At 42.9% G+C, this 18076-nt stretch overlaps 2 protein-coding genes across 8 annotated transcripts in view; one reads left to right on the plus strand and one right to left on the minus strand.

Annotated features, from left to right (window-relative positions):
• Positions 1-330: 330 nt before the first annotated feature.
• Positions 331-6030, minus strand: pofut2 (protein O-fucosyltransferase 2). Its single transcript, XM_067258215.1, has 9 exons — positions 5840-6030; positions 5305-5555; positions 5004-5148; positions 4701-4811; positions 4493-4559; positions 3602-3727; positions 2835-3015; positions 2344-2467; positions 331-1468 (listed from the first exon to the last, which is right to left on the minus strand). Exons 1-9 carry the CDS (start codon positions 6028-6030, stop codon positions 1315-1317), a joined length of 1350 nt encoding a protein of 449 aa, XP_067114316.1. The 3' UTR covers positions 331-1314.
• A 616-nt stretch (positions 6031-6646) lies between these two features.
• Positions 6647-18076, plus strand: part of myo1b (myosin IB) — a 53266-nt gene continuing 41836 nt past the window's right edge. For 4 of the 7 annotated variants that reach the window (XM_067250660.1, XM_067250668.1, XM_067250676.1 and 1 more), the window contains exons 1-3: positions 6647-6801; positions 13742-13885; positions 16562-16677. In XM_067250660.1, coding sequence (XP_067106761.1) covers positions 13760-13885; positions 16562-16677 — 242 coding nt within the window. In that variant the 5' untranslated portion in view covers positions 6647-6801; positions 13742-13759. Of the gene's footprint in view, positions 6806-13741; positions 13886-16561; positions 16678-18076 lie in introns of all 7 variants that reach the window. The other 3 variants (XM_067250695.1, XM_067250702.1, XM_067250710.1) reach the window with 1 other exon arrangement.

An 18076-nucleotide genomic window follows, 5' to 3' on the forward strand; every position in this document is an offset into this window, starting at 1 on the left:
TGATCCATGTGCATTGTGAGAAAAACAAAACAAACTCCAGAGAGTATGTGCCCACGCAAGAATAGGTACGTTCTCATGATCATGGTGCTATCAAGTGAAAACATGGAAGATAGAAATAGATATTAGAAAGGGGAAACTTGTGTAGGCCAACGAGTGGTGGACACTGCTGTCCTTTACAAAACTGTGACGATCGGGTTTCTGGAATAGGCCTACTGTGATTTAAGGTCAAACCACAACACACCACTCTGTGTTTACAGTCAGGGAGATGTCTAGCCATTAATACAATAAATACCGGTGTTGAAACATGAAACAAAACAGATTTGTATTTTATTGTAATTTTCTGTAAAACATTATATTTGCATTTTTGTCTCTTGGACATCCTGAAAGGTGATAACGGTGCCATGTCAATTATGGCTTCCTTTTAGTCACCAAAAAGTAATCCACACAAGTTTCCACATTATATTGCACTCTCACAGTACTTGTGTTTTATGTTTTCAGACTGCCCACAGACATCAATTCAAGTATTTGTGGTGGGAAAGCTGTAACATCATATACATTTAAAAATATCACTAAATTAGTGTACCTATTCAATGTGTTTCTAACAAATTGCAGATAAGTTATGTTATTTAGTCATATAAAAATAAGTCTGTTGAGCACACTCTCAGGGACACCACACAATTGTGAATCCATGTTGTAATGATAATGAATAACCTCTATTGAAACACACTTACACAAAGTTTTCAACATCCATTGAAATTAAATGTTTACCAAAAATATAAATGTTTAGATAGACAATTAATTATAATCACATCTAATCAACATGAAGAATGACAAAATACTGGATCGATCTAGCAGATTGTTCAATACTATATAATTGTTTTTGTAAGAGAGCCACACCCGAGTAGTGCAAGTGTGGTTAGGTGTAAAGGACATTGTGTAAACATACATATAATAATCCCTTTATGACAGTTTGCAACCCTTTCATTACAGACTGTAAATAATCGTTAAGTGAATGACACTATTCAATATGAAGAGAAAATAGATAACGCATGCAACACAATAAAATATGGAAATGGCTGTCCAAGTTTGAACTTTAAAATCTGAGTCTGATTTACACCCAGTCTTCCCTTCTCGAGGTAAGCCTTAATACTAGTCAATGTATGCCTGATTTCACAAAACATTTTAAAACAATTAAAATTATCCCAAAATATTCTATAACTGCAATAAAAAACTTTCTGAAACATATCAAAATGTCAATTTGAATACAGGTTTTGGCACTTTCAAACAAAGACATGTCATGGGTCACATTTTCCATCAATATACTATCTTCCAGTGTGTGGGCTGTTCACAGTGTGTCTCATTGTCCCCACAAAAGCGGTTGTAGGTGGTTTTAGGGTCAAAGCCCAGAATCTCTCTCTCCTCATGGATACGGAAGGAGAAGGTGGATACAGAAGTTCCGATGAAAAACCTGCAAGTAAAAAAAAAAAAGAAGGAAATTCTGGAGATCAAGGAATAAGGAAAAGTGTGCATAACAAAGGGAAGAATCATTCTAAAACAGCGTAGGAATGTACTGGTGCACTTATGCAACACCTCGGGGATCACATCCCGCTGTTGGCCTCTTCAACAAGGCCAAGGGACCACACTGACTCTAATGACTTCCTGCTTAAAACACACTGCTTTTTTCACTGCATTACAAAATTGTATCTTGTACATTTGTATTTTTTTTAATATTTGTATTTTTATATTGTAATTTACGGCAACTTATATTTTATTTTATTGTATATTTAATTATATTCTAATCCCACTTAGTACTGCTAGTTTATGTACCCTTAGTATAGATAGTCCACATATTTAAATTTTAGGTCCCTATATGTTTATTGTATGCACAGTCCTGCCAAAGCAAATTCCTTGTCTGTGCAAACTTTCATGGCGAATAAATCCCATTGTGATTCTGATTTTGATAACTAGATTTTGCAGTTTGAATTCTTTCCACCTTAATCTACCACAGAGATTGGCTCACACTTTTACACATCATATCTACTAGGCCACATGTGTCAAACTCAAGGACCGGGGCACAGATGGTGTATTGAAATAAGTCTACGCTGCTTTGACCATAAATTACATCGCTCACAATGCATTTCGATTATGTTATGGCAAAGTGACGATATCCCGCCTCTAGATAGCAGTGTATACACATCAGTGTTTAACGCAAAGTTCCAAGTTTAACTGTGGGTTAATGCATGGTTTGAATGACAGTACTCCAATTGTATAAATGGGTGTGACACTAATTAAACATGTTTTACAAGGTGTTGTCCACAGATATATATCTATGGTTGTCCATACCTGGCATGTGCACAGATCCATTGGTCGATGATGGCCACTCCTCCGTCCTTAAGCAGCTCCAGGTCCTCCCAGGTAGGCTCAAAGCGCACCATCTCTGGCAGCATCCTCGTCAGCTCTTCCAGCTCTGACACACAAGCAGAAATGCAAGACGTCACACATATACATAGAACTGCATCTGCATATGTGGAGCAGAGATACCAATAAGAAGTTGAACGTGGGAAAGTGACAAACCATTCAACATGCAAAATATGTACAACTAAGTGATCCTGTATGTGGCTACAGTATATATGGTCCTTCAATGTTCTGTTTATTAAAAGGTTAACTATATCTTCATCAAATCATAGAATTATCTCTTATTTCTTGAGAATCAAATGATTTCAAAACAGTTAATAGAGTGATTTGCCCCAGCTTGCCTATTCTTATACCTTGATAAGATTCAAAGCAAATGGGCAAGCATGTGTGGTCCCTTGAATCATATTGAACACATTTACCTTCCTCATCTGCGTCCGTGGCAACAAAGACTCTGTCAAGTTTGTGCTTCTTCATCAAGATATTAATATTCTTGACAGCTCCTTTGAGACTGGGCACATCCTCTCTGTGACCCCAGATGAAGTCCTTCCTGCGGAGGTGCACCCCAAGGTATGGCCCACCTCTAGCAGAACCCATCTTAGCCTGGGAAAGAAAATCAGAATCAGAATGGGATTTATTCGCCATGAAAGTTTGCACAGACAAGGAATTTGCTTTGGCAGGAAGGTGCATACAATAAACATATACCTAAAATTTAAATATGTGGACTAACTATACTAAGGGTACATAAACTAGCAGTACTAAGTGGGATTAGAATATAATTAAATATACAATAAAATAAAATATAAGTTGCCAATTACAATATAAAAATACAAATATTACAAAAAATACAAATGTACAAGATACCATGTTGTAATGCAGTGCAAAAAGCAGTGTGTTTTAAGCAAGAAGTCATTAGAGTCAGTGTGGTCCCTTGGCCTTGTTGAAGAGGCCAACAGCGGAAGGGAAGAAACTGTTTTTGTGGCGTGAGGTATTGGTCCTGATGGACCGCAGCCTTCTGCCGGAGGGGAGTGACTGAAACAGGGAGTGTCCAGGGTGGGAGGAGTCGGGGAGGAAAAACAAACTAAACTAGTCTTAAACCTGCTAATTGCCGACCATTAGAAAACTATGTGTGCATGCAAGAATGGCTTTTCTACAGGTTCAAGAATTATATCAGGATGTGTTCACTTACCATCATTCGAGTCCAGTCCTCATTATACACAGTTTGGTCTGTTTGATCAGTTGAATTCAAGTACTTTGCTCTAAATTCATCCCCTATTAGTCTCAGGTGTTTTGCAAAAACCATGCTCCGGCGAGTCTGAAAAAATCAAAGACAAGACGCACATTCCATCAACGCTTTTTCGGCCATGGTTGCTTAAGTCTTAATTATTCACTTTGAAAATGTATTTTGACCAAATTAATTTGGAATATACAGGATAATTTAAATTTGTCATACTTATAGTACAGCTAAGGTTTGGAGAATATTCAGGAATTCACTATCATATATTTTATTCCACTGTGTCAGGCCAGGTTGGCTGACAAGACCAGTTGGAATGCAGCGTGTCAGGCCAGGTTAGGATAAAAATGAAGAAATGTGGGATGGTGATTCAACCTATTTTTAGTGAAAATATATTGTTACCAGGCAAGCTGTAACCATGACAACAATTGCATCAAAGGGTAACACAACAAATGTATTCATCTTAAATTAACCGTGTTGAGCTCTGACATAAAAAACAATGCCTGTTGGATTCAGTTCAGACTCGGTTACAACTCTCTCTGAATCAGACAGAAATATGCGGCCTGAGCAACACTCTACTGTGTAAATACAAATACTATAAAACAAAACACACTGTAAAAAGAAATCGCTGAATCATATTTTGAAGAATATAAAGCTGAAGTTTTAGTTGAGATTTGTGTCTGTATCTTCCATCTTTATTTTTTGTGTGTGAAAGAGACATAGATCATGTACAGTTACAACACCACAACAACCAGTTGTTGTGGTGTTGAATCACAACATGAACCTTGTCACTCCCAATACTTTTGGCCACGACTGTATAGTAGATGAATAAATAATTATACTTGCATCCCAGTAATCCTTTCCAGCATAGTGGTCATGCAGAACAGTCTCTGCTCTATCCAGCATAACTGACCTGCATTGATTAGAAAGACCGATGTTCAGCGTTCATAGAAGTATGAAACTAAGTAAAACATTGATTGGTTTGAGGTTTAAAAGATATCTGGCTAGCAAGTAAAGTTGACCTCTGAAGACCCACCCCCAGAGTACCACTCACATTGCTGTGAAGTTGTCATGGAGGAGTGGGGCCAGAATAGATGCATGGCCCTGAGCTGACAAACAGGTGACATTCAGACCTCGTGTTTCTTCATATCCCCAGTACCATCCTCTAAGGGAGAAGGAATATGATGAAAGAACTGGGTTTAAGATCATTCTTTGAATAGTGGAACAAAGCATGCTAATGGTAGCAATGCATAGCCAGATAATCGTATCTGGCTATCGCTTCATAATTTATAAACATACTTGTGTGTATCCACAGCAGCTATATGCCTCGACAAGTCTTAACAGCACAAAACTGTACCTGTAATAGCCCTGCTTGTCTTTCGAGTACATTAAACGATCAATGCATGGCCGCTCATCCACTTTCTCCTCCCACTTTCCATCTGTCCAGCCTTCAGCATAGTTCTGCAGCACAAGGACTTGATCAATAAATGGGCCTCCAGACTCTAGAGCAGAAACAGAGAGATCATTAACATAGAGACATGGACACTGTGGATCATACTGCACAATTTTAGTCACAGTTAATGCTGAGGGAAATGTAAGTAACACTGGTGAATAGATTAAAACGTTTAAGACCAGCAGTGCCACGATGGGTGCCTCACCAGCAATGAACTCCTCATACTCTATGACAGGCACGTTGGCCTGCAGGCTTGTGATGCTGAAGAACTCGCCCCAGGGGATGCGGACCTGGTGGATGTCGGGGCTTTGCCAGTGGTAGAGGCGACCCCAGGGAGGTAGCACCAGCACCCAGTCCCCCTGCCTTCCCAGGGTTTTCACGAGGGACGCCATGCGGATATACACATCCCGGCGGAGGTTAAAGCCTTCTGGGGGATTCACATCATATAGCAGGTACCTGTTGGTTGGGTAACAGACTATGAACTCAAGAAGGTGAATGTGTCAGTAGCTAGTTGTATAAACTGACTACCCATGGCTTCTCATACAAAACAAATACAGTATCATACTACCTAGTAGCTTGTCGACTCAAATAAATAGACATCATAAATAGGCAGCACATGCCAATATATCCCATATCATATGTAGCTTAGAGGCGGAAAATAAGTAAACAGTCAGGAAAACATTTAGGTTAGATTGTGGAGCACGCTTTTCTAGTTGCAGTCATATGAGCAATCAACATACCGTAGATCTCGTGCTGCTGCTGCGGTCGATAACGTGACAGAGTTCCCTGCACGGAACACATCTTCGTTTTTAAATTCAGCCAACGCTGTTCTTATTGTGAGAATAAAAATGCACAATGTCATTACAGAATGCACAGAAACATTCCCTAACACTGGCGCTTGCACTCCTCTTGTGCCTCTGATGTCCGCCATTTTTCTGGCTACGTACATCCGGAAAGATTCCGCTTGTGTGGTTGCATAGCAACTGCACGGTTGGCACAGAGCCATTGAAATGGATGGATCTGGGTTGGCACCTTATTTTGTCACTATTTGATCACTAAATAGTTATTTATTTTATTATTGAGCTGTTCAGGGAATAGATATTTTCTCATCACTAAAAATATTTAAAATGTTACAAAGACAATAAATGTACTCATAATCGAATGCATGAATATAAATACATTTTCAGAATTCAATATAGGCTAGAGCTAATATTAAATGATGATTACTGCCTATAACTGCATAGGTGGATAATAATTTCTGCAGCACTTTAAAACCAGTTCGTTTGCTGCCATTCCCCCAAATCCACACAAGATGGAGCGATTGTTCCACCACTTGTTCGTCGCTAAACGATCAGCCATGCCACTTGGAAAACTTGCAAGTAACCCATCTCGCCCAGCGGGTGCACTGTGTGTTGTCTACATGTGGGACGCGACGAGCACATTGTTACGCTAGTTCAGCCACTCCCTGCCTCTGTGCACACACTAGTTGGTGTCCACCACTGTTTCATTCAAACTCCAGAGAGCCGCGGATGAGAAGACGCGTCCAGGCTCATTCACCGCGGATTTATATAACAAAAAACGGGGAAGAGTTTGAATTCAAGTAGATTTTCATCTAAAGGGCCATCCCGGGACACTTGGCTGCAATATCTTTCAACGTGGATTTGGCAAAGGCCACATTACTGCAAAAAAAAAAAAGCCAAAGGTAAGTACAAGGCTCAGACTACATGTAACGCGTTCAGGTTAATTGTGAGGTTGTTCAGTCTTTGTCAGTGTTACTGTATAGCTAGTTTGATTTGAAGTCACTTTGTGGACATACTTTGTTAGTTTCAGAAACCATAGTCCGCTCAACTCATCCTGCTCTTCATTGTTCAGGTTTTGGCGTGCAGTCCAGTCGTTTGTCTTTGTTACTTTATAGCGTAGCTGTCATTCAACTGTTTCACAGTAATTCGTAGCCCAACTAATTGAGGACATTTAAGATAAGTGTGTGGGGGTTGGGGGTAAGCTACGCTTTTATTTTACTATATCGTCCTCATCTAAATCTAGGGCAAATTTACAAAGTTCATTAAGTAGGCTATGTCCAAGTCGTTGATTGCGAACATCTGCGAAGTGACCGGTGGACACAATACACATAATTGACATGCTCTAACAGCATTTAAGGCATCTTAAATGAGAAAAGAGCAGCAAAACATAGCAGAAGCTAAATTGTTTACATGTTTTCTGATCGATAGATGAGTCTATTTCTTACGAAGAACATAAATACTGTAACAGATAGTGAACCTACTTAGTCTTGTTTAATAATTGAATACCTTTTTCTTTCATTTATGAAGCACTTTTGAGTGAGTATAGGCCTATGTTACCAACAAAAAAATGCTATGAAGTGGGACAGACATCCAGAAGTTGTAAGCAATGGGAAGATCAGCTACATGCATGCAGTCCAGTTGGCTTGGTGCAAACTTTTCAAAATATGTATTTAATTTGTCCCGTTGTAATGACTTCTCCTGCCCATAGGATCTCCTCTCAGGACCCAAGACAGGCACTCAGTTTGACATTGACATTGGGAACATGGAAAATGTTCCTTGTCAACAGACAAGGATCTAAAAAGGTTTTATCAGGGTTAGGTTTACACAATGAAGTCACGCTTACTACTGAATCAGGTGCAACTTTTGTTTTCTGTGATAAGGAGATTACATTGAGGGTTGAAATGCAGCTCAGTGTAAAGTCTCAGATGTATTGCGATAGGCTACCTGTACATGTTTTTGGATCATATTGACATTCCATCCTTTGGTTGCAAAAGCCATCTGCAACCCAAGGCCTTGATGTTGTTGTTTTTGAGCCTAAACATGGTTCTGTCCGTCCTCGCTTGTGACCCCGATGTAGTTGACTGCCAGTGGGCAATGGGTCCAGTGACAACTAAACACCATCTATTGATTCGATTAGATTCATAATTCAAATGTATAAGGCCCTAGTCCAGTTTTTTTTTACAAATCCTCTCTCAAAGAATGTGAGGGGAAATATTAGCAAAACCAGAATGCTCCTTAGTGTTTTCGAAGACTATGGTTGAGGGCAATGTCCTCGTAAAGCCCCTGTCCTTTTGAGCTTTGGCTGAGTAGCTGACCATGACACTATTAGGAAGTAGCCTTCAGTCTTCACGCAGCGTACTCCATAACTCTTCTAAAATAGTGGTTGATATTTATTTAGAGTCCATATCTATCAACACAGTGTTTGTTAGTCAATGATAATTTGCACCTTTGACTCTTTGTTATCTAAAGTTATGTTGGTTTATTATATCAGACCTCTGCTCTTTGTCATGCAATTTGTCATGTTGGCCATCAGGATGTTCAAGCTTTCAACATGTTTTTTAATAGGTGTAGTTTAGATAGCATAACTCCTGATCATGATTGGAGTTCCTGAATACCTGGGTTCATAGTCAGACTGGATTACAACATCTCAGTATTTTAGAGCTCGCTACATGTGCAGTACAGTAGGGGAGAATGTGCCTGCTGTATGTGATCTTTCTCTTGTCAAGGGTTATACAGGGGTTCTTCTGGGAGGGAAAACACTTCAGTAAACTGATGCGCCATTGTGATATCCATCTGTTTCATATGAAAACATCTGCAGTGTGACTGAGGCCCAGGATTTGGTGCGAAAGCAACATTAATATATATGGCAAGCTCACTGAGGCATGGCTGTTCAGCTCCACCTCCGAGTGCCATCGAACCATCCCTCTACTGTTTCCCTGCATGCTAGATTACCATGCACAGCTCCATGTTGCTGCCTCTTTAAGAGCTTTAATCTCTCGTATTGCCAACAAGCTGTGATGTTACTCAGCACTGTGCAACCTCACTGGCCCATCTCTTGGGATTTTCAGTCAATTAAAGTTCTTTTTTGGATCTACACTAATATAATTGTGTTTAAGACAGGCAATGTCATGATCCTATAAGGACTCTAGGTCCTTATAGGATACCAATTATATTGGTATTATATCCATGCTTATGCTGTTTGAGATCCATAGTTCACAAACAATAGTATGGGCTTTTTGTCAAATTGCTCTTTTGAACCCAAACCTGAATGCTTTACTGCAGCCGCAGTAGTTTGTTTTCCTCACCAAGTTGCTTTTCGAGACTAGTTGGTGAGATGTTGGGGATGTCATGGTCCGTTTGGTGCAAAAGAGGTGTGTTCCCAAGATTTTATGGAAAAGGGGGAGGGGAGGGGGGTCTTTTTCACACTTCAAATCCAAGTGGAAAATCACAAATGGCCCCAGTCCAAAAAACTTAAATTATATATTATTTGTGCTGCTCTGGCTGGAAATCTGGGGCAATGTCAAACCCTGGAGGAGAACCAGCTACAGCTCCACAGGCAAGGTGACATGGTGTGTAAACTCTGTGTTCAAGTCCCGGTTCGTCTGTAATGTAGACTCTTCTCATGGTGAAATGTTTCATTTGTTGGACAGTTTCTAAAATGTGTATGTTAGTCATTGGGATTAGGATTGCATATTTTAAACTTTTGTATACTCATGTATTGAATTGCCTTGTAATGCATTATGACTGAGTATGGCAACTAAGCAAGGATTTACTAATGCACGAATGACATCAAGCCTACTTAAACAAAATCTAGTCAATAAAGAGCTGTAGACCTATACACATTTTGAGAATTTGCCCTGGATTACTGGTAAGAATAGACATGTAGGATATTTCATTTCACCAGTTTGGAACAATACAATTCTGTACAATGGCTTTTCGGTCATATTTTGGTGACTTTTTGAACACTCGCTCTCTCTTCCCTGATGCCAGTTTCCATGTCATGTTAATCCTACATGCAGTTCATCCACAGTTGTCAGCTCCTCCCTCCTGAGCTGGATTCGATATGACAGGCAGGCGGAGAGGCACTCTCTTTAATGTGGTTACATCACTGCTGCCGGCCTGGCACTGCTGGCACCACACTCTGAATCTGGGGTACTAGGCTACCAGCTGGGGAGCTGTCCAACCAGACGCAGAACCACTTCTCCCTAGAGGGGGAAGAAGAACAATTACACTGTATCACCCTGTCGGATGGTCAAGATTAAGATCCTAACAATCTGGATGAGCGTGTTCCTCCCAAAGTGTATTCAAAGGCTGGTTCTTCAGGATCTCCAGCCCTCAAAGCTCTGGCTATGCAGAGTGTCGGAAACTTCTGGAGCTATCCACATCTCTCCTTCAGCGCTAACTCGACAGCCAATGTTCGGCTGACTGGTCCCTTGTCGCTTCAGTTATCCTGGATTGTTGGGGTTGGCAGGATTTTTTAATCGATCTGCTGCTGTAGCCTAATACAACTATGCACAGGTGTGGTTTATTTGGTTTATGCTAATCTATTTCCCCCTGCAGCTGGAGACAGTCTATAAGCCCCTGCCCGGTAAAACGGGTTGTGTGATCTTTGTTGGTTATCCTCCTGCTTTACATTTATTAATTCCCCCCCTTCCTTTTTTTCCAATTACCCTGAGAGGCTCCACCTGGACAGTGAGGTTGGTCTATCTGCTTCTGTTATAATCTACCCAGCTTCGGTGGACCTTCAAAAGGTGACACATTGACTTAAATTGCCTTTCCCCCCCTTTTTTCTTCGTTTCCCCCTTCCCCTTAATGCTGAATGGTTGAGAGAGAAGGGGTGGGCTGAGTGGGTTTGGAACATTTAGCTCGTGAATAACCAAGAGCCAGAGCTCTTTATGGGTTCATATAACACTGTACCCCTTCAGGGAAACAAAAGTCAGGAGGAAGACTCAGGTCCCATTTCTGACAGGACCCACGCTGTTGCTATGCACTGAGGCAAATTAAACTTTGTTTCCCCTCCATGGGGCATTGCATTTTTTGGAGCAAGTGGAGCTTTTCTTTGCTAAATGTTGGAACCTCTTCTGTCGGCACCTTTGCAGAATTATTTATAGAGGTCCATCACAATGAATTGAGCTTTTCATCGCCTCAACATTCCAGGCTTCCATCTTGGAGATGATACTGCATATCTGGGCCAACTAGGCCTTGTAAAAACATGTGCTGGAAAGTACGCAAGCTGATTACTGAGAGTCTAGCAAAGCCAAACTAGCCTTTTTGTCATAAACTGTCATAGCTGCAGAATTTAGTTTGACTTTTTGTAGCAATGATCTAGGCTAATAATAACATCATGAAGATGGAATAAGATATTTATATTTACAATGTCATACTAGTAGGTTCAACTGGGTAGCAGATGTTTTCTTCAATGTTCAAGAGTTCAGTTTTGTTTTAGTCAACTGAAGCCATGTTGCTCTATATTAAGATGAAGTGACTCATCTGCATGCAGTGGTAATCTGGGATTACAATAACAAGGACTCCATGCGCTGCCCAGCACCTTGTAACAGCCCAGCTGTGGACTGTCTGGGCCAGTCGTATCAATGACAGTGCCCATCCCCCAGCTAGAACCCTCCATCTCCCACGATCTCTCAATCACCCTGGGATCTGCGACGGTGACCCCTTCATCCTCTGCCAGGAACCTTGGGGTTACCATGGACGACGAGCTCTCCCTCACGGCCCACATTGCTGCGGTCTCCCGGTCGTGTAGATTCACCCTCTACAACATCCGGAAGATCAGGAGATACCTGTCTGAGCACTCCACCCAGCTGCTAGTCCAAGCACTCGTCCTCTCCAAGTTGGACTATTGCAACTCTCTGCTCGCTGGTCTCCCAGCATGTGCAACCCGCCCTCTTCAGAGGATTCAGAACGCGGCGGCCCGCCTGGTCTACAATCTACCCAGACGCTCCCATGTTACCCCGCTCCTCATCTCTCTCCACTGGCTACCTATCATGGCCCGTATCAGATTCAAGACCCTGGTATTGACCTTCCGAGCAGTGAACGGGACTGCACCCGTCTACATCAAGTCTCTCCTGCAGCCTTACACCCCCACCCGCCACCTACGGTCTTCTTCAGACAACCGCCTGGTGGTCCCACCGCTCAAGACCGCCCGGTCCCAACACAAGCTCTTCTCCTGTCTGGCCCCCCAGTGGTGGAATCAACTCCCCACCTCCATCAGAGACACTGACTGTCTCTCCACCTTCAAGAAAAGGCTCAAGACGCACTTGTTCCGGGAGTACAACGGTACTTAGGAACGGTTCGCTTGACCCGATGTTAGTTTCCTCAAGGATCACAATGACTCTTGCTTAGAGACTTGTTGCTCTTGTGGTTAGTGGTAACTGATTAAAATTTTTGGTTCTCGCTGTGATATATTGTTTTATTACTGTTGCTTGCTTTTTCCCACAGGTACACTTGCACTTATAGCTGTTCATGTTGTTTGGTTGTGACTTGTTTAACTACATGCTCTTATGGTTCTTCCCTTTGGCACTTACTTTGGTTGTTCACAATGTGTGCTTCATGTTTTGGCTACTCGCGATGTTTTTTGGCTATCTTGTTGTTATGATCAGTGACCTATGCACTTTGTAAAGCTCTCTCTTGGAAGTCGCTTTGGATAAAAGCGTCTGCTAAATGAATAAATGTAAATGTAAATGTAGAACCCCTGGTCTAAACACCCTCCTGCCCATGGCCCCATCCCCCTTCGCCTATCCCTTCAGAAAGCAGGCTCCCTGCTGATCCAATCGTGTAATCCCTCACATTAACTTGCAGCATCTAGGTCCATGCTATTTGACCTCTCAAATGGCTAAATACAGACTTCAAATACAGCATGCCTAGCCCTTGTGTTGTCAGAATACATCTTAAATAGGGCTGGTTTGCTTGACCATGTCGAATAGTGTAGCTTGTGGCTAGTGTCAAATGTGATCCGTAGAGCGATGTTAGCTGGGCTTTATTTCCATATAAGATGCACGCAGTGGCTCTTTGGCAGTGTTTATTACTGCTGATCTAAAGGATGCTGGTTGTTCAGGGAGGACCATGAACAATGGGGTATGAACGCATAGCCTCAGCCCCGGCCCCTCTGTTACAACAGCAGACACAGGCTTTGGGGTACAGCAAAGCCCTGTATCAAGGCCTTGAATGTGCCCTAGGCCTCTCTTTATCTCCAGTGCGCTCTGGGATTATCGGCCACAGGAGATGGGGAACAGGGGTGGGGGTAAAATGCAACCCCCAGCAGTGTAATTGTCTCCTGTATTCTGCTCTAGATCTCTTTTTCCTTCTTTCTTTTTTTCTTCCAAATATCCACCCCGATGCACAAGCAGCTAGCAAAGGTGGTTGGGGTTATTTGTTTCCTTAGGTTTCATTCAAATCCTTGTCACTTTTTTAGGTAATAGTTGACAAAAAGCAGAGCAGGGCCAAATCCATGTCGACAATTGAAGGTTGAGTGTGAGATTCTTCCATTACATAATTCACAACGGAATCTCTCAAGTCCATGGTGTTCAAAACGATATTTGAACAGGCAAGGGCCAATCACTATTTCACTGCGAAGCAGCCCAAACTTCTGCTGTACAAACATTTCCCCCTAGAGTTTATTTGTGCTGGCTATGTTTAGAACTGTTTGTTATTGGGTGTTCAGAACTCTTGGCCATCAGGCTTAATGTACTCCTGCCTCTACACAGCACTTACATGCTATGAAAACTTGCCTGCACTGACCAGAACAGAATGAACTGGTCATCTGGTTCCCTTCCCTCAAAGCTTAGTGTCTAATGTGGCCTAATATGTTTGTTTGTTCTCTTTTACCAGGGGAGGACTCATTCCAAGATGGAGGTAAAGACGTCACTTCTCGATAACATGATAGGGGTGGGCGACATGGTCCTGCTGGAGCCCCTTAGCGAAGAATCCTTCATTGAGAACCTGAGGAACCGCTTTGACCACAATGAGATCTACGTAAGTCCCTCTGCTGTTACTGTGGCCACCGTTGAATGTATTTGTTTGTCTCTTTCAGTTCAGTATATTTATGGGTGCCTATCCCCATGTTTACACCCAATACCCTTCTGAAGTACGCCGATGGCTGCACTTCCCTTGTCCAAACCCTTTTTGTCCCTTAACTCATTTATTTTTGTCCTGGCCTTAAAAACAGAGGCACTATATCTAGTAACCACAAAGCTCAGACGATCGATAAATCACGTCATTGAGGAATGTGGATGATGTCTTAAATGAAGCAGAACTTTCTGAGCTGGAGGGCGAGGAGAAGGCGGTGGGCTGGACTGTGGCGGGCTGGATGCTTCTCTCCAGAGAGAGGGGGAGGGTGGCTGAACAGAGAGCCTGGATCAGGGCTTTGGCTCTGGGCTATAAGCTCTGGTGGCTCTCCTGACTGCTTGTTCCTCCGCTCTGTGGCTAGGCTTCTCTAGACGTCAGCTTCTATGATTATGGCTCTCTGGCTCCTCATTGCTGACTAGGACAGGCCCAGAGCCCAGGGAATGATGTCACCACACTTGTATGTGATTGGTTCTCTGGGACTCTTGATATTTTAATGGAGTTCAGTTGACTTCCTGTGGGTCAAAGCATGTTGTTTTGATGTCTGATGCCCTCAAATTTCTCTGTCGCAGACTGTTTATTCAGAACGTGGTGTGTTGTGGTGGCCCACCTACTACAGAAGTAGGACCAAGAACCTTGCACAAATACAATGAATTGAAGTTGGACCAGCTATTTATCTCTATAGCATCAGCACAATGGAGAAACAGCCTAGTTCCTATGGTTGCAATGGCGTAGGCCATAGGGCTGATCTGTGTCTGTAATCATTTTTTTGTAATCATCATTTTTGGGTCGGCATCGATCCAACTTCTGAACAGCCACATTACGGTGGCTGCACCATGGAAGCATTTATACTGCACTCACCCAATAACCACTGGTTGTCCCTTTTGCCTTATTGTTATGGTGTGAGGCCCTCCTGAGCTTTGTTCCCCTATATATTCTGCTCCTTAGTGTGTCATATGACACCAGTTTCCATAAATTAGTTCTACTGGGAATCCTATATCAGATTACATATGGAAAATCCCGCTGATGTAATTTGCCTTAGTAAAATAAGCAAATCAGAATCGGTAAAATATGCATGTCAATGGAGGCTTCACATTAACTGTTGTCTGAATCTCCTTTTAACAGATCATTGTAAACTGGATCTGATAGTAGTGCTTTGAGGCTAAACTGTCTGGATCGTGATGGTTGGGACAAGGAAGTGTTTTTCTTTTCCTTTGCAGCTAGTAATTACCTAGCAAGGAGGTCCCTCCAGTTTGTAATTTACTCATTTCTTCCATACTTTCATCCAACACATAAAATGCTACAGCTTTGAAACAGTTCTGGGCCTTATGATTGCGCCTAGCCTACTCGTTCTTCATCTTTACACATTTAAACGTAATGGCTGAAAAAGTTCTTCCTATTGTTGGGATGAATGGAAAACCCCTTCTATAAAACGCCCCAAGGCCAGCCCCTTTATATGACTATGATGTTTACACTAACCGGGCCCTCATCCTTCAGCCTAGATAAGGATCTCTACTGTATCCTCCTCCAGCCCCATTGTAGCCATCATTATCAGAGGTATTCGAGGGGTCAGGGCGGTTCATCCACATAGTAGGTCGGAGGGTCTTAGAGTGGGCGCCTTTCCTGTGCAGACTAGGGAGGAGGCCCCCCCCCCCCCCCCCCCCAACCTTAATGGCTTCACACACATCACTGATGGCCATGTAGAAGCAGTCCCCACAGCTCCACCGTTTTGTTTTTAGAACGCCCACCCCATTTGTCTCTCTGTTGGCGGCATCGCAAAGTCCTGCTCCTGCCTCCCGTGTTCAGCTTAACAATAGGCCCGTGGGCTGTCGTGTTGGCACGAAGCGGTCTCCGGTCCTCTCTTGTTTGAGTGGGTTACGCAACAGCCATTAAACTGGAGAGACATTGAAGAGGTTCAGCAGTTCCGAGTTGGCGTTTTCTGTTTGAGTGATGAATACTTAACGTTTGTAAATGACAGATTGTGGTCATTTCTCTGCTGTACAGAAGTAGTTGAAGCTGCCAACGAAGTAGTCAGTCTACGTTGTCCTTCTTAGTTCTTTTACTTCCACGAGTGCCTAAATGTAAATATTATTAAGGAATACGCAGTTTTCCCAATGGAGATTGCACTGGCTGTTGCAGCGATGACAGTTTGTCATTATTTGCTGGCGACAACATCACCGTACATGTAACTCACTCTGGTGACCCCAACTGCTTGTTCACAATTCTGAGTGAGCTGATGGTATGCCGCTGATGCCGTCCAGGATTCCACACATTGTTCTTTTGTGTTTTGAGTTTGTCTCCTGATGTTCCCTCCAGGCTTTGCATGCCTGAGGAATGCATCAGGAATTCCCAGCTGGAGCTGAGGGAAGCCCAAATGGACCCACCTCAGCCCAGATAGATAGATAGATAGATAGATAGATAGATAGATAGATAGATAGAATCAGGACAGGTATTTTAAATGTTGGATCATTTCAGACTTTATCCTGTTTTTAGGTTTCCACAGTATTATTTAGATTATAACATAATGTCAACTTTTCTGTTGCCTCTCCCTCTCTCTTGATCTCCCTCCTCCCATTTTCTCTGCAGACGTACATTGGCAGTGTGGTGATCTCCATGAACCCATACAGGTCGCTGCCCATCTTCACGCCAGAGAAGGTGGAGGAGTACCGCAACAGGAACTTCTACGAGCTCAGCCCACACATGTAAGTCCTGGCTGGGCCACCTGACCGGCCTCCACCTCCACACCACTGTGCTGAGAAGCCCAGGCATGCTGCTGTGTAGGCTGCAGCATGCTTTCTGTCCTTATTGAGGGTATCAGTAACAAAGGTCCCCTGTATTTCAAAGGTCTTTCAGGCAAGTGTCAGACACACACACACACACAAACACACACAAGTGAACAGCACTGCTCATCACATTCACTCCAAAGATACTGGCTAGACACGCACACACACGCACACAATATTAAATATTTTAGGGCACGTAAGACACAATGCACAAAGACGGAGAGTTGTCTGAGTGGCTGTACTTGGACTGAGTCCCAAAGAACATGGCAAATGTAAGCTTGTCATCAATATTATTCATTTTCAGCGGTTCACAAGGTTGGTGTAATGCTTAGACTTCACGAGGAGATTTATAGCCAAAGTGGAGGAATAGGCCAACACAAGAACATGTTGTGGGGACAGTTGGGTCGTGGGGGGTCTATTGAGGCCCCCGTGCCACTCTCCAGCGGGTGGCCATCTGTTCATCCAATGTTAAGCCTGCCTCTCTTTTGGGCTGAAGGAGTAAAACAAAGACCAGTGCTCGTCAATTAGCCTGCCGTATCCCCGGGCAGCAGCACACACTCGCTCCCCCTCTGAGACAGACCCCCGCACCCCCTCTCACGCCTCTGTACTGACACACTCCACACTGACAAAAGAGACGGCCTGTATTTACACGGGAGCTGGAAAACTCCACATTGCCTCCCCCCACCCCACTTTTGTCAAATTATATCTCTCTCTCTCTTTATCTGTCTCACTTTATCTCTATCTCTCTCTCTTTATCTATCTCTTGTTCCTCATCCTTTGTTTATCTTATTTCGTTATGTCTCTTTTTAGTATGCAGTGAGTCAGCAGAACAGTCCAACATGACACATGTGTCCAGCTGTTTCTTTTGGCAGGCTTAAAATGAGGATGTTTTTCTCCGTCTCCCGATGCTAAAGCTGTTCTGCTTAGTGTCATCCTATCTCTCTCTTTTTATTTTTTTTTATTTTTACATTTACATCGTTCTCCCCCTCCTCAATGTCTCCCACTGGTGTTGTTTTTAGAGCACTCAAGTGAGCAAATCTCTCCGGTTGTAAAGCTGATGGCTGATGTCAGAATCCCAGGCCTCTCTCCTCTGATCTGGAGCCACGATGAGGCCGGTGCTCAGACCAGTGGCCGATCCAGGGCAGCTGTTTGGATTATTACTGCCCAGTGACCGATCCCTTGAACATGGAGAGGGTGATGGCACAGGACCTGAACTTTTAGGACTCACAAGGCTCAATTCTGGCACATTCCAGTAGCATGAGACAATAACCCTGGAAGTAGCCTACTTATTGAACTGTGAGCACACTTAACAGTCAAC

This window comes from Osmerus mordax, chromosome 2, assembly GCF_038355195.1.
Source record: "Osmerus mordax isolate fOsmMor3 chromosome 2, fOsmMor3.pri, whole genome shotgun sequence".
Classification (NCBI taxonomy): domain Eukaryota; kingdom Metazoa; phylum Chordata; class Actinopteri; order Osmeriformes; family Osmeridae; genus Osmerus; species Osmerus mordax.